General features: G+C 39.9%; 1 protein-coding gene across 1 annotated transcript in view; it reads left to right on the plus strand.

The window, feature by feature from the left end:
• Atp13a4 (ATPase 13A4) overlaps window positions 1-12,352 on the plus strand; it is a 95,954-nt gene extending 83,602 nt beyond the window's left edge. The window contains exons 26-30 of the mRNA XM_077795541.1: window positions 745-916; window positions 1,617-1,810; window positions 2,863-2,951; window positions 6,388-6,468; window positions 12,140-12,352. Of these exons, the coding sequence (XP_077651667.1) occupies window positions 745-916; window positions 1,617-1,810; window positions 2,863-2,951; window positions 6,388-6,468; window positions 12,140-12,352 (749 nt within the window). The remainder of the gene's footprint in view (window positions 1-744; window positions 917-1,616; window positions 1,811-2,862; window positions 2,952-6,387; window positions 6,469-12,139) is intronic.
• The last annotated feature ends 3,463 nt before the right edge of the window (window positions 12,353-15,815 follow it).

The following is a 15,815-nucleotide window of genomic DNA, read 5'->3' on the forward strand; positions in this document are numbered from 1 at the left end:
AATGCCACAAAATTGCCTCACTATTTTAAAGTTGCCTTTTTCTTAATTCATTAGTGTTTTCCTTATTGCTATAAATTTATTGCTTTTCAGAGTTCTGGCAAAGTTGGTTCTGAAAGTTTCTAAGTTAATATTTTGTTTTTCTGGAAAGATGGGAGCTTGGAGCTGCCTACTCCAACATTTTGCTGGTGTCATTCCTCATTTGTTACTAAATATTTTAGAACATTACTTATAGTCACTGTGTGTTGCTCCATTGTATAGATGTACCACAATTTACTGTAGATGATACTGTGATGAGCCTCTTTCCACATTTTTTAAAAATTATTTTCTTTTAACGTAGAATGAATTTCCAGAAGTGGAGTCACTATGTTAAAAGTCATGAACATTTTCCTATCTTTTCTTATTTATTGCCAAATGGCTCTGCAAAACTTTGGCATCAATTTGTGTTCCCACAAGCACTTCCTGAGAAGGTGTACTTCATCCCTCCCTTACCTATAATTTAATAAATAGCCTTTGCCTACTTAATAGGCAAAACAATGTCATCTTGCTCTTTTAAGAATTTCTCGTCTGACTTGAATTTGAATCTATTCATTGCTTTGTTCCCTCAGTTTGTGAGGGAACACACACTTGTCGTTCAGTTTGTTCATTTACTCACCTGTGTGGGCCAAAGAAGTCACTCCATCCTTCTCATCAAGAATACAGCATTCTCCTGCGCTCATAAGTATAAAACTTGGCTTTATTTTGTAGTGAATCTGAATGGTGCCTACCCCAAGCTGGTGCCCTTCAGACCTGCAGGACGGCTGATCTCCCCACCTCTGCTGCTTTCTGTCATTCTCAACATTCTTCTCAGCCTGGCCATGCATATTGTTGGCTTCATCCTGGTTCAGAAACAGCCTTGGTATTCTATGGAATTGCACAGGTATGATCACAGCCTCAATTCCAGCTTCTCACATTCTAATTTCTGTCAAACATAATCTGAATGAGTTTTCAACCTACCAATGATCTTGCCTCCCTTAAGTACTTTGGGTAAATTTCTAGCAGTTGTTTCTTCTCTGTAGCAAAGTTTGATGGTATCATTCATTGTCTCTTCTCTATACTGTGTGATAATACAAATATTACCATCTGAATGGCCATAGAGCATAGTTTGCTCAGTCTGCCTCCATTTAAGCTGCCCACCGTTACTTCATGTCACAGTGAAATTATTAAAATTTTTGCTTTCAAAACTTTCCCTGTTCAATGATAAATTATATGGTCAACTGACTTATAAATGATCAGAGATCTTAAGCCACTCAATAGAAGAATCATGACTTTCTCATCTCTTTCCTGTGTACTTTTAATCTACACAGTGGGTGCACAATTTGATGAATAAATAGCCAGTTGAATCTATCATCTATTGATCGATCAATCTATCTAACCATCCATCCATCAATCAATCCATCCTTCCAACATGTAGGTCTATCATTGTGAGTTTATTTCTTCTAATTATTTAACCAAGCATAAACAATTATAGAAGTGCTGAGTGCCTGCTCTGGACATTGTCTGTCATGGAGTTTCATGGATTACAAGTGCTCCCTAGGGCTTGTCACCTTACTTCATTATCTGTTTTTGTTCTCTTTCAGTGCCTGCACAGTGCAAAATCAAAGCATCTCCAAGTTAAACATTTCTCCAACAGCTCCTGAAAAAGTTGGAAGTAATAGTGCCTTTACAAGTTTTGAGAATACTACTATATGGTTCTTGGGAACAATCAACTGTATCATTGTGGCTTTTATATTCTCTAAAGGAAAACCATTCAGGCAGCCCACCTATACAAACTGTGAGTAAAGTTGTATGGGATCAGAGGTGAAGGGTCATAAGAGAGAATAGAAATGCTCAGGCCACACAAGAAACAGCTAAGTGGACTCACCTTATGTCTCTTAAATCCCACTCTAGAGCTCTGTAAAGCACCGTGTGCAGCCTTACCCCTGGGGTTCTTGCTCCTTACTTTAAAGCTGCATTAGATTGGAGGCTTCCCTCCCCATCTTTTTCCTTCACCTGATGTTTTTAGGTGTCTTTTTGGGGGATCACTCCAAATTGGGGAAGATTGATTTATTTCCTTACTTGTCAGAATTCATTCTGGTAGGTGGGAAGAGGGGTCAGTTGGAACCAGTCTTCTGTCATGAAGATAGTGGTCAGAACGCTATTATGTGGCATTGGGTTGGAGAAACCTGTAAAGAGGATTGAGGAGGCTCTCTGCTGAAATACCTCTTGTCTTCTTACATTTGAGTAGAGGAGGTATGTCAGGAGGGGCAGTGGGTTACTATTTAGTCTCTGGGTCATTAATATGTATATAAGCCCTTCCCCTCCAACTGGGGAGATTGAGAAGCACAAGTTGAAGAATCAGTATCCTTATAAAAATATATTTATTCAAGGAAAATTATTTTGTCTTTCTCTTTCTTAGGCTGAAGAATCAGTGAATGCTGACCTCTATATAATTGCAATTTAAAAATATTTTTATTTACAGCCCTCCTTTCCTTTCCAGAAAAAAATCAAGACAGATGAGTTGTATTATAGAGAGCCAGATACTTGAATGTCTTCACAGCATTTATTGAAAATGTATTCTGTCAATGTTCTGTCTCTAGATATTTACCATTTTTATTAATTGAAACTTATAATATGCATGTGGAAATTACCACTTGCCTCAAGGACATGCTTGAAAATTACAGATGTGAGTCCCATTGCATAGAAATGAGTGCTTGCCATCTATTATGCTGTGTTTGATGTAGAAATCAAGTAAATTTAATGCTAATCTAGAGTATGTCTGTCAATAAATGTGACACTTCATACTCTGATTTCTCAAAATGATAGCTTGTGTTCTTATTTCCTCAGATATATTTGTCCTTGTGCTGATTATACAGCTGTGCGTGTGTATATTCATTCTATTTGCTGATATTCCAGAATTGTATAGGAGTTTGGATGTAAGTCTTATCTCTGGGGATATGATGATGTTTTATAGTTTTGTTACACCCTGACTTTAAAAATCAGGTCGCAATTGCAATTGACATGGATTTTTGTTTTATTTGTCTTTCTTAGACATTCATGACAATAGAGTGTATTATACATACATGGAGTGTAACTTATTTTATTAGGATCTTATTCTTGCGGTTGCACATGATTGACATGGATTCTTAACACCAATTATATAATTTTGGAATGGCAGAGTTTTAAAATGCTGAATTTAAACCTACTTTTAAATTTAAGCTGATCAGGAAAAAATAATTCTATCTAGTCTGGATTTCCTGAGAATAAAGGCAGCCTTTGAAAAGTTTTGAGAATTTTTCTTTTAAAAGATCCCCTGTAAGAATAGAATAAATCTATTTATACATTTTCTCTCAAATATGAAGAGAATTTTCTTCTAAGTGCTTCTGTTTTAAAGCTGTTTAAAACAGTTTGCCTGCAACAATTTTTAGATTGATTCTCAAATCTGTATTTACATTTTCCCCCCTTTAAAAACACATTTTTCTGTATGTTCACACTTAGTGTATGAAAACTTACTCAAAGAGCTCAATTCTATCTCATGCACTCTCTTACATTTTATAATATTGGGACACCTTTGAAACCCTAAGATAAACCACAGTTTTACCTACTCAAACAAGGAAAAAGCAAGTATTTTGATTCCTCCAGTCTATTCCACTTTTGAATTCAGATGTAATCATTGCTAAATGTTCTTTACATCAGTAAATACACTCAGAAGTGCTGGATAAAGGAACTGAGCTTTTTAAACATAGTGTGGTGTATATTTTAACCTAGTGCTTTGCTTGCCTCTCTGTGTTGAAGATTAGTTTTAACAGGGCCAATATCATATCCTCTTAGTTATTGTATTACCAGTGCCTTATTCAGCAAAAAGCACAAAATGACGAAGGAATGACTAACTGATCAGCATATATTAGGTTGCTAAATTCAGACAAGCACTTTGGACATACAGTGCATGCAAAACCAGCACACCTTCATGAGCTCATGGTGACTTTGACATACTAACAAAATGTCTATCTTAGTTTCTTCATCTTTAAAATTGTGTTATTTTGGTTAGCAGTGTTACCATTGTCAAATGTCTTCATTAACTAGAATAACGACTTGTAGAAATACATAGACTTTATCCATAAGCTAACCTTCCTAATCCTGCAGAAGTTAAGGCTTAGCCATGTTGGTTTAAGCACACTCTTAAGTATAGGAAGACACCCAGAAAGACTGGACACCTGCTGTAACAAAGCCGGGAACCTATTTGGTTGGAGGGAACCTATGTGGAGTCATCGCCAGGCTGACCAGAGGATCCCTCCAAGAATTATTGTTCACTCTGAAAATAATTGTGTTTCTTTTTATTTCATAAACATATGAGTTAATTAAAGAAGATTTAGAATATGCAGACAAGGAGAATTATAATATTATTCACTATATCCTTCTATCCTTCAAAATTCATGTATTATAAATGTGCATTGACTAATTTATGAAATTTATTTTATCTTAAATGGAATCATACTGTTTTGCAACCTAGATACTTCTCTTTTTTAAAAAATAATTATTTTAAATAGGGAGTACATTCACATGGTTTAAAATTCGAAAATTATAATATAGTGAAATCTCTCTCCCATCCTACCTCCCCTCTGGTGGCAACCAATGACCAGTTTATGTTATATAACTTCACACTTATTTTATACATATGTACAGAAGTATATGTATATATTTCTTATGTGTGTATCATCTACGTTTTTACATAAATAGTAGCAAACTATTATATTTATTCATTATTCTGAGATGTAGATATCAAGGTGGGGGCAGTGATAATTGTAAGAGATTTATTTATTGGAGGAGCTGCCTGTGGGGGAAAGAGTAGGAAGCCAGGGGAGGTGGGGAGAGGCATCACTCTGCTCTGTGGGCCTGACCCTGTGAAGGAGAGATGGAAGGATGGAGGCTGCCTGAGCAGACTGAGCCTGCAGTGCAGTCCCAAGGAAGTGGAGCCAAAATAGCCTGTCAGGAGTATCTGGAATCTCACAGGATCAAGTCTCATGAGGATCTATGTCATCCACATTTATGGGCCATGAGCAGCCCATGAGAAATATGGCTTTCAGGTGGATGTAGTGTTGCATTCTGAGCATACTAGTTGGGGCATCCATTATTCATTTTTCTAACTGCAGGAGATCTGAACAGAACATCTTCATAGCTGCTATAACTTACACCTCACTTCTTTCATGCCACTGTGTATTTTGGTAATTGTTTCGTACCAGGACATAAATCCTCATTACATTTACTGAAAACATAATATTATTTTATAAACATACACACACACACACACACACACACACACACACACACACACACATATATATATATATATATATATATATATATATATACTGTATTTTATTATATGGCACATGTTAGACATATACCATAATTTATATGTAGTCCCCTATTAATCGACATTTAGATGATTTCCAATTTTACACTATTACAAACAAAGATACAATAACATAACATTGCACATATATAATTTCACCCATTGTACAAAGATATCTCTGGGATAAATTCCTAGAAATGTATTTTAATTTTTAATTCTGAGAGCTCTGTTCTCTATAGAGCTGCATCAGCTTTTACCCCCACCAGTGTCTGAGGCAAGGTTCAGGACTGCTGGGTATTCTTCATCCTTCCACCCACTCATCCATCCATTTATCAGTTAGTTCATTCATTCAGCACACATCCATATATGTCAGACACAGTGTGGGAAGGAGTTAGGGAAGACACTGAAGAAGTGTGTAAAGAGACAGGTAGTGATAATCTTGACTTCAGCTCCAATTGCTCCTTTGTCAAGTTCCCTTTGAGGACACAGCCCATGCAGCTGCAGGCACAGGTCTTTAGGCTGAAGCCCCAACCCAGTGCTCAAAAGCAGGATTTGACTAAGGACAGATGGCACCAGAGGGAAGAGGATAATGCTGTCCAAAGTGGAGGTGTGACATAAGTACCCGCTGCTTGTACAGCCTTGTTCCTGTGTTTCCTCTTAAAACAAAGCAGGCAGAAAAAAGTTTTGATTATTATCTATTTTTATTGCCATCTGAGCAAAGTTATTTTAGGTAATTTATACATTACAGAGAAAAGAAAGAAGAATAAAACAATAATAATCATCATCAAATTGTTGGAATCATTGAATACAAGCCTTCCACACTTTTTCTATGTATATATGCACAGAAATTCTTTATATGTGTGTATGTAATACTCATTCCTACATACATTCATAAATTGGTATATACATATTACTTATGTGGTTTGTAACCTGTGAAAATATACATGGTGAATTTGAAGACTTTTCAGGTGAAAATGTATTTGTTCTTAGACTAACTGTGCTTCATCACCCCCTCCCAGCTGCTCTGCACACCTGTCCTGTGGAGGGTCTACATCCTCATCATGCTCAGCTCCAATTTTTTTGTGTCCCTTATTGTGGAGGTAAGTGCCCTCATGGCCTGATAATCACTGTGTGTGTGTGTGTGTGTGTGTGTATGTGTGTGCGTGCACGCATGTGCAAACACGTGTGCACTCTTCATTTCCCCACTCACCTCTTTTGTCCCCCCTGGCAACCACTAATCTCCGTTTTGTCTCTATGGGTTTGTCTGTTCTGGACATTTCACATAAATGACATCATCCAGTATGCTGCTTTTTGTATCTGGCTTCTTTCACTTAATGGCTTGTATCAGTTTTACTTTACAGATAGGAAATGAGATGCATAGTCAGCTTTTCCAGCTTTTATTCTGCAGCTTTCATTTGCCCCTTGTCCTCATTGAAATGAACTGAGGATCCCCTTTTTATTTCTACATAGTTCAGTATCTCTTCCTTTAGGGCTGTTAGATAGAACTCACTTCTTTAAAGCTTGCTGTTGGACAGGGGGTGCCTCCTAAAATGTCTCCACGAAGAAGTGAGATAAAGGATTCCACCTGTCTCTATTCATTCTCCAAATTATAAAACTAGATTGTCCCAACAAATCAGGTATTCATCATTATGAACACCTTTCAGCCTGACTTCCCTGGGGTGTTGTAAAGGTAGGAGCTCAATAAACCTTCCTTAGCATGCAAAGTCTGCAGAGTGGCTGGTGGCAGAATAGGGCATTGAATCAGAGCATCAGAGCTTCTCCCTATATGCTAAGACAGAGTTTCTCAAACTTGAGTGTGCACCCAGAACACCTGGAAGGCTTGGCAAACCCCCAGGCTGTCTGATTCAGTAGGTCTAGAGTAGGCGTAAACATTAGTGCTTGCATTTCTGACAGGCTGCCAGGTGCTTCTGATGTGGCCTGACCACAGTTTAAGAAGCATTATGCTAAACCCTGTAGTCTCCAAAGCAACCAAATTAAGATGAGAGAACAAACCCCATGGGTATCCTCAAACTGAGTTATAGAAGGATGGTCCTCCCCTTTAAAGGAAAATCTTGTGTGTATATCTTGTCCTTATCCATGCTCACAGGGTTTCCTCCGTCTGGTATATGTTTCCCCAAGTTTGCACACTGAAGCTCTATTTCATGCTCTATGATACAACTGAAGTACCGCCCTCCTCATGAATCTTTCCTGATCTCTTAATCTGTTAGAAAAACAATAAAATTCAAATAGTGGTAGCTTGAACAGTAAAGATATTTATTGACTTAACCAGAAGGGTGGAGGTAGGTGGCTCCAGGACTTGGTATGGTTAGGGATCTGCATTCTTTGATCTTTCTCTCCTACAACCTTGGATGTCACTGCCCATAGAGCTCCCACAGAGTTGTATGATGTATCTGTTTTCATCATGGAAGGAGAGGCACCAGCAAGCTTTTTATCACTCAAATCCAAATTTTTAAAATCAGTCAATAAAAGTTTTCTGCAGCCCATCAGTGGACTTCATGTGGGCGTCATTGGTTAAAGTGCATCATTGTCCTGACTAGAAAAGGATTCTGGGAAAGGTACTCTGTGCCAAAAAATTAGACAGATTGCCTCAGACCTTTTATTTTCTTTCTTTCTTTCTTTCTTTCTTTCTTTCTTTCTTTCTTTCTTTCTTTCTTTCTTTCTTTCTTTCTTTCTCTTTCTTTCTTTCTTTCTTTCTTTCTTTCTTTCTTTCTTTCTTTCTTTCTTTCTTTCTTTCTTCCTTCCTTCCTTTTCTCCTTCTTCTTCTTCTTCTTCTTCTTCTTCTTCTTCTTCTTCTTCTTCTTCTTCTTCTTCTTCTTCTTCTTCTCCTTCTCCTTCTCCTTCTCCTTCTCCTTCTCCTTCTCCTTCTCCTTCTCCTTCTCCTTCTCCTTCTTCTTCTTCTTCTTCTTCATTGAACTTAGGGCACTCTGCCACTGAGCCTGAGCCACATCCCCATCCCTGTTTTGTATTTTATTTAGAGACAGGGTCTCATCCAGTTGCTCACCTCACTTTTGCTGAAGCTGGCTTTGAACTCACCACCCTCCTTCCTGAGCAGCTGGGATTACAGGTGTGCACCACTGTGCCCAGCCAGACTGATTTTTGGACAGTTTTTGTTTGTTTGTTTCAGGTGGGCAGGGAAGAGCTGGGAGGGAGTGGGCCATAGGATGGTCAAGTGTCAACATCTCCCCTAATCTGCCAGGAAACCCTTCTCCTGTCAGCATACCTGTAGTGAACAGCTGCTCAGGGTAGTCTACTTCCCAGATGAATTCTGCCTCCCAGACTTTCTTGCTGTCTGACTTGGGGCAATTTACTCCACTTCTTCACATTTGTTTCCCCTCTATAAAATGGAGCCAATAATAACACCTTACCTCATAGGGTACCGAAGCCTGAAATGTGAATGGTGAAAAGCACATAGTAGGGGTTTGAAAATATAAGCCATAATTATTACCTTATCTCTTATGCACTTACCATTTCTTACTTTGTATCTACCAATCCTTTAATCATTCCTTTCATCTTTCAATTCTTCTCACGAGTATTTGCTGATTGTGTGCCAATGTCCTCCGGCACTATGCCACACCATCTGCTAGGAGAAAGAGGTCTAGTGCTATAATTATCTGCACGTTCATTTCTTCTCTCACCTGCCCTTAGACTCTGCTGGCAAGGACTCCTGTTCGTAGCTACTGCACCCAAAACTCTGCTTTATTCCACTAGGGGCTAAATTAAAGTTTATTCAATTATTAAATTTAAGAAGCTCCCCATACCCCTAGCAAATAGAAAGGGTAAAAGTTTGATGCTCATGAAAGGTAAAGTTTCTTCTTTGTTTCTCATGTTGAGTGAGAAATACAGATGTGTACATGAATATTTAGTTCGCAGTAGCTGCTAAATTGAAAAGCAACATCGAAGGGTAGTAGATCCCAATCCAGGTGCCTCCACTCCATCTCCAGATGCTCAGAGTTGCCTGATTTCCTTGAGGTCAGCAGGTACTCAGGGATAACCAAAACCACTTGGGACTTTGGTGAAGACAGTTGCAACTGAGAATTATGGATACTAAGTTTTCCTGCCTTGTGTAGGTAAATGGCTCTGGGTATTGTGTGTCAGAGATGCTAAGGATTCCTGGGATGAGCTGTACCCACCACATACTGCCTGGTCAGTCTGTAGCACTGATGTTCCAGAGAGAATTTTTAAGGGGCAGGCATGAAAGATGGCTGGCCTCCTTTTACACACCCTCAGTATTGCTTGCTTTGCTGAGGTCTAGCTCCAACCCCAATCCTAACCCTTGTTGTAACCCTAATCTTAGAGCAGTTCAGAAAACAAACAGGTTTCAACAGGACCTTACTATTTCCCTTTCCTCCTGCTGAGAAGATGTAAGAGCTAATACGGACAGCATTAGTCATCTCCACTTTTTAAATTAGGTGTGTGTATTTGTGTGTAAATATATAGCACATGGATTACATTGTAGCCAGTCTGAAAAGCTCATGTGGTGAAGTTTATTTATTTATTTATATTATTATTATTACTTTTTGTGGCGGGTGGATACCAGGGATTGAACTCAGGGGCACTCAACTACTGAGCCTCATCCCCAGCCCTATTTTGTATTTTATTTAGAGACAGGGTCTCACTGAGTTGCTTAGTGCCTCGCTTTTGCTGAGGGTGGCTTTGTGTTTTTTTTTGTTTTTTTTTTTTTTTAAGAAACAGTGTCTTAGAGCAGATTATGCTAAGTGAAGCTAGCCAAGCCCTAAAAAACAAATGTCAAATGTCTTCTTTGATATAAAGAGAGCCACTAAGAACAGAACAGGAAGGAAGAGCATGAGGAAAAGACTAACAGTAAACAAAGACGAATGGGGGGAGAGAAAGGGAGAGAGAAGGGAAAGCATATGGAAATGGTAGGAGACCTTCAATGGTACACACAATTATAAGAGGTTATGAGGGGCAAGGGGGAGGGGGGAAAAGGGAGAGAATTGAACAACAGCAGAGGAGGCAGAGAGGAAGATTGGAGGGGAGGGGAGGGGGGATAGTAGGGGATAGGAAAGGTAGCAGAATACAACAGTCACTAATATGCCATTATGTAAAAATGTGAGTATGTAACAGAAGTGAGTCTGCAATTTGTATTTGGGGAGTTCAAAACCCAATTAAGTCAAATGTATGAAAGATGATATATCATGAGCTCTGTAATGTTTTGAACAATCAATAAAAAAATGAAAATTAAAAAAAAAGAAAAAAAAGAAACAGTGTCTTATTCAGACTTTCCTTTTTTTTTTTCTAGCTGTGCATTTAATTTATAATGTAGAGTGACAGGCCAGATAAGCTTGCAGTGCTTCAGTGTCCCTTTCCAGAGCAGCAAGGTGACAGAGGTCATCGCACTTTTAGAACTGAGGAAAGCTCCAGGGAAAATGGAGAGCACTAAAGTTTCTCCATCTCTCTCTCTCTCTCTCTGTCTCTCTCTCTGTTTTTCTCCTGTGTGTGTGTGTGTGTGTGTGTGTGTGTGTGTGTGTGTGTGGTTTAATTTGAAATCCTGCTAAGTTTTCTTGGAGTTAAATTAGACTTAAAAGCTGCGAGTTGATGCTCATGTTCCTGCCTTATCCCAGCTCTACCGAGAACTATAGTTCTCTTGTTAAATGAGGACAAAACCCTGCTGTGGACAGTAGAATAACAAGTCTTGCTGGCTGAGCCCTGAGGTTTGCACGAAGCAGATGAAGGCTACGTGGGTCTTCCATAGCCTCCAGAAGATGATCTCTTTTAGAGGAAAGAGATGAGTGCCCATCTATTCTTCATTGGGTAATAAGACTTAAAACAGCAAAGATGGGTGAATTTTAGGAAAATCACTGTCTTTGGCAAAGTTCCTTGTAGAATCCCATACAGTTAATTCTTTCAATTTAGCAAAGATACATGGTGGACATAAAAATCATGTCTAATTTTATGGGACAACTTGGGTTCTCATATTTTCTCACTTCTTTCATGGTAACATCTACGATGCTCAACTTTTGTGACCAAATATGATAAAAGTGGAAAATTAATACACTAACCTATTATGCACTCAACATTATAAGTTATACTGTGGTCTCTGTTCAAGGCTCAGTCTCTCATGAAATAAGATATCATTAGACCACAAGCTTCTAGAGAGGCATGTGTAGACAGGGCCACAGTGCACAGCCATTTGTTAAAGGAGTAGTTAAGAAGGGTGGGGACAGGGTGGGAGGTATGCCATGCTTGGCCCTGCATTGTAAGGAGAATTATGTATCCTAAAATCAACATAAGCAGGGGATTATTACTTCTAACCACTGAGACTTGGATAGGGTAATTAATTTGCCCACAGAAATTGTTAGAGCTGGGACCTGAATCCAGATCTGTCCAACTTCAAGACTGAGGCTTGTATTCTAATTTCAACAACCTCTATTCATGACGAGGCATGATATGCCAGGCTGTACCAGAGAAATATAGATAGCACATTGAGTAATTTGAAATTTAATTTAGATGTGAGACTCAAAATAAGTCTATCTTTCAGGCAGGTCACTTTGGGCTTGGTTTCCAGGTTCTAGAAAGTATATGTTCTTTCTTCCCAGAAAAATTACTTAAGTAGTAAAGTTTGAGAAACCAAGACTATTCTCATGAAACCTCCTTACGTTTGTTAGGCTCAAGTTCTTTGTTAAGTTGAATCTGAGCAGCAGTAACAACAATGCCTTATTATGGTCTGTGACGTGCTTTAGCCTCAGAGACCCTGACCTCTGATTGTAAACAGAAACTTTTATTTTGCAGGAGGCCATTATTGAAAACCCAGCTCTGTGGATGGCAATCAAAAAATGTGTTGGCTATCAATCAAAAAGCCAGTATCGAATATGGCAGAGGAACTTGGCGAATGATTCCAGCTGGCCCCCGCTAAACCAAATCTCCTACTCTGATATGCCTGGGCGTGGCAGGGGGGTGTCCTACAGCAATCCTGTGTTTGAAAGCAATGAGGAACAGCTCTGAAGGGAATGTGATAGCCAAGTGATATCACAGAGAAACAATGACAAAGTGACCTGTCTCAGTGATGTTAAAGCAGTGCGACTCTTATAATATCAACTGGAGTTTTGGGGATACCAAAATCAATATCAAATTATGGTGACAAATTAAAGTCTGTCTGAGAAAGTACTTTCTACAGAGAAGAATACCACCCCGTAGAAGAGTACGTTCCTCTTGGCTTTTGAAAGTATTGGAGGCATCCGGTGGATCATGGATGGGCCAAGGATTGAAGTTGGTCAAGAGATTGGCAAGCTGAGGAAAATACAGAATCTTTCTTCTTAGGATAAGTCTTCCTTTTTTCCTTTTTTTAAAAAAAATGAGTTGAAGGGAAGTCATACTATGTATAGTTATAGAGTCGTAACAAGCTACAGGTCAGTTCTGAACTTTTACTTCATTGATGGAAAAACTAATCCATGGGAATCATCATGGCAGTCTTGATTATCTGATTTCCTTTCCTGTGCAGTAATTTTCAGGTTTGAAGCTTCTCCCTCTGCTTCTGGGTTTCCCCTACATATTGTTCAGGATATGTTCAGCCAACGCTCCAATAACAACCCCCACATCTCAGTGCCTTCATATGCTGGAGCTTCTTTCTTACTCCAGGTGACTCTAGGACAGCTGTACTGACAGTGCCGACTGATGAACTGATGGATCCCCCTGGGCTCCCTGCTTCTAGTGGCAGGGGAAGGAAGATACTGGAGACCACATGGGGTGCTTCACAGTCTCATCTCAAAGTCTGTTCTGCTCTCCTTTCATTAGCCAGGGATTTGGCCACAGAGCTGGAAAGTGTGGTCTCTTGTGTCTGGGGACTCTTCATAGTTCTGTGAGTGTGTGTATGTGTGTGTGTGTGTGTGTGTGTGTGTGTGTGTGTGTGTTTTACTGAGGATTGCACCCAGGGCTTCATGTATGCTAAACAAGCACTCTGCCATGGAGTTACACCTCCAGGCCTTAGGGAGTCTTCATAGACATGTGGCCTGTGACCACACAGGTTCCCCTGCTTCCAAGGGCCTCTTGCTTGGTTTAATGCTCTGCTATTTCTATGGTATAACTTTTTAAACAAAGTTGCCTTATTTTCATTTTTTGCACTGGGCCTCACAAATGATGTAGCTCTCTGACTCACATTCTAGGGGAAGCAAGGAAAGTAGCATCTCAAAGAGCATGAGTATTAAACACTGAACTCTTCTTCTCCCAACCCTGTGAATGTCTCTGTTTTAGGAACTCCTAATCTCATGTGCTCAACTCCAAGAGTTTCTACTTCTCTGCTTCTTATTTTTGAGATATTTTAGTCTCATGCATTTTGCAAAATATATATCATCATTATATAAGTCACCTCATAACCTTTGCATTTTCTAAGTTTAAGCCTTCAGTTTCTGGAAAACAAAAAAATTTTCTCTTATTTTATCACTATTACCACTTGTTCCTATTGTATTAATTCAGCATAGAAAACACCCAGTTTTTTGTTAAGTCACTAGATGATATTGAATTCTAGGAGAACACACAGTATTTCAAAGCAAAAGTAAAATTTCATCATGAACATGAAATCCTAAATGAATGCTTTGAGCAGGACATGAGTGTTCTGGTCCTGGTGGGCTTTGCTATCTATGAACAGCGCCTGCGAGTGTCCCTTTCCCCAGCTGAGCTCTTGAGGATAGTTGGTAGCTCTTGGACTGTGACTACAGCTGCTTCTGGGAAAATCAGTGTCTCATAGCCATGAGGGTACCTTGTGCTTCTGCTGCTGATTTTAAAGTAGGGTATGAGGAGGTCCATGTCCCAAGGCTGCATAATCATTGTCTCCTTTGGTACAGAAGGAAATGTTTCCATCTGCAAAGACAGCCTCACCACTGATATGGTGGCTCAAAACTCTTTTTCTAAAACAGATAGATTTTTTTCATTTTCCAAAAGTGGACAGTTATGGCAGGGGCATAGAGGTAGCTCACAACCTCGTCATGACTAAGAACAGTGTGCACAGTTAGTACTTTAAAAATCCCCTCACCAAGTGCTTTCCCTCTACTAACTCATTGGAATTGCACAATTCTCCAGTGACTACACAAGGAAGGGCTTATCTTCCCTATGGGACAGATGAGAAAATGGAGATTTAGGTTGGTAAGAGCAGACTCAGACCTCAAACACAGATCTTCTGAGCAAGCTCTATATTGCTTCCAAATAGTTCCTAATTAGAAAGTTCTAGTAGGGCATGTGTTCAGAATGATCTCACAGTTAAGCAAAGAATGGATTTCTTATTTGCCAGGTGGAAGGAGGTTACCCTTTGCTAATAACAGGGCCTCTGTTCAAATGAATGCAGGCATCCTGCCAGGCCTGGGCTAAAGGTGTGCTAAAAACCAAACCAAACCAAAAAAAAATGAGTATCTGTTTGTCTTTCTGAGGCTGTGAGTTGCTCTTGCCTTGGTTCTCATGTATTCCAATCTCAGCAACTGTCAATGGCTGGCAGGAAGCAGGGGTGGAGGACTCTTGTCCTCCACTAGCCACCAACCCTAAATCTTTGCCAGAGGGATTCTTCTTAAAGACTGCCTTCTTGGGACTAACTGCATCTTAGAAGCAGTAAGTGATACTGGGTGAGCGGGGAAGGAGCTGGGGAACTGCGAGAGCAGCACTCAAATACTTGATAGGTGGTGACGGAAAAGAAGGTGCTTGAGGCGGCAGAACAGGGATGAGGGGCAAAGAGCAGGTGGAAAGGCCCACAGCTAATGTGAAGACCTCAGCTGGGCTCCAGCAGCCAGCTCTGAGGGAAGTGAAAACTGGGGAGCACGGGCTGTGTACCCCATAATATCGCAGGTTTTAGTGGCTAGTCCAAGACCAATTAGAGAGGGGATTCAAGTATCAGATGGAACTCGATTACCTGCAAAACCCCTTCCCCACTTGAGACACCCAGTGTCTGAGTCTTCCACCATAATGTGAATCATTTGTTACAATTGTCCACACAGAATATCACATGGATACACTTGGCAGATGGGCTGGTGTGGACATACCAATTTGACAGCTCTGTGCCTTGGATGGGGACTTCTGATGGGGATAAGAGCCTAGAAAAGAGGCAGAGTGAGGGCTCCTCACTGCCTAATCAACAGCTCCAGGAATATTTTCGCTGTGTGTATTTTCTTGAAAAGAGGTATGGGAAAACTTTGAGTAAAAGATCCTGGGAGAGGGCCCCAAATATGAGTATAGAGTTACCTGCCCCAATACACTTTCCTGAGCAAGATTCAGAGAAGAAAAGAATATCATCAATGATTCAGATAATCAGAGGGGTCTCCCATGTGTTCATTCCAAGGTATCCAACGCTTGTCTGACGAGAAACACCCTGACTTGTGCCCTCCCCACTCCACATGCGAAAGTCCGAGAGTGGAAATATGTCTTGTCCTCAGTGTTCTCATGTGCTCACAGAAATGTGCATGTACAGTAGCCGATGTGGTGATGGGAA

Source organism: Urocitellus parryii, chromosome 2 (assembly GCF_045843805.1).
Source record: "Urocitellus parryii isolate mUroPar1 chromosome 2, mUroPar1.hap1, whole genome shotgun sequence".
NCBI classification, from domain to species: Eukaryota; Metazoa; Chordata; class Mammalia; order Rodentia; family Sciuridae; genus Urocitellus; species Urocitellus parryii.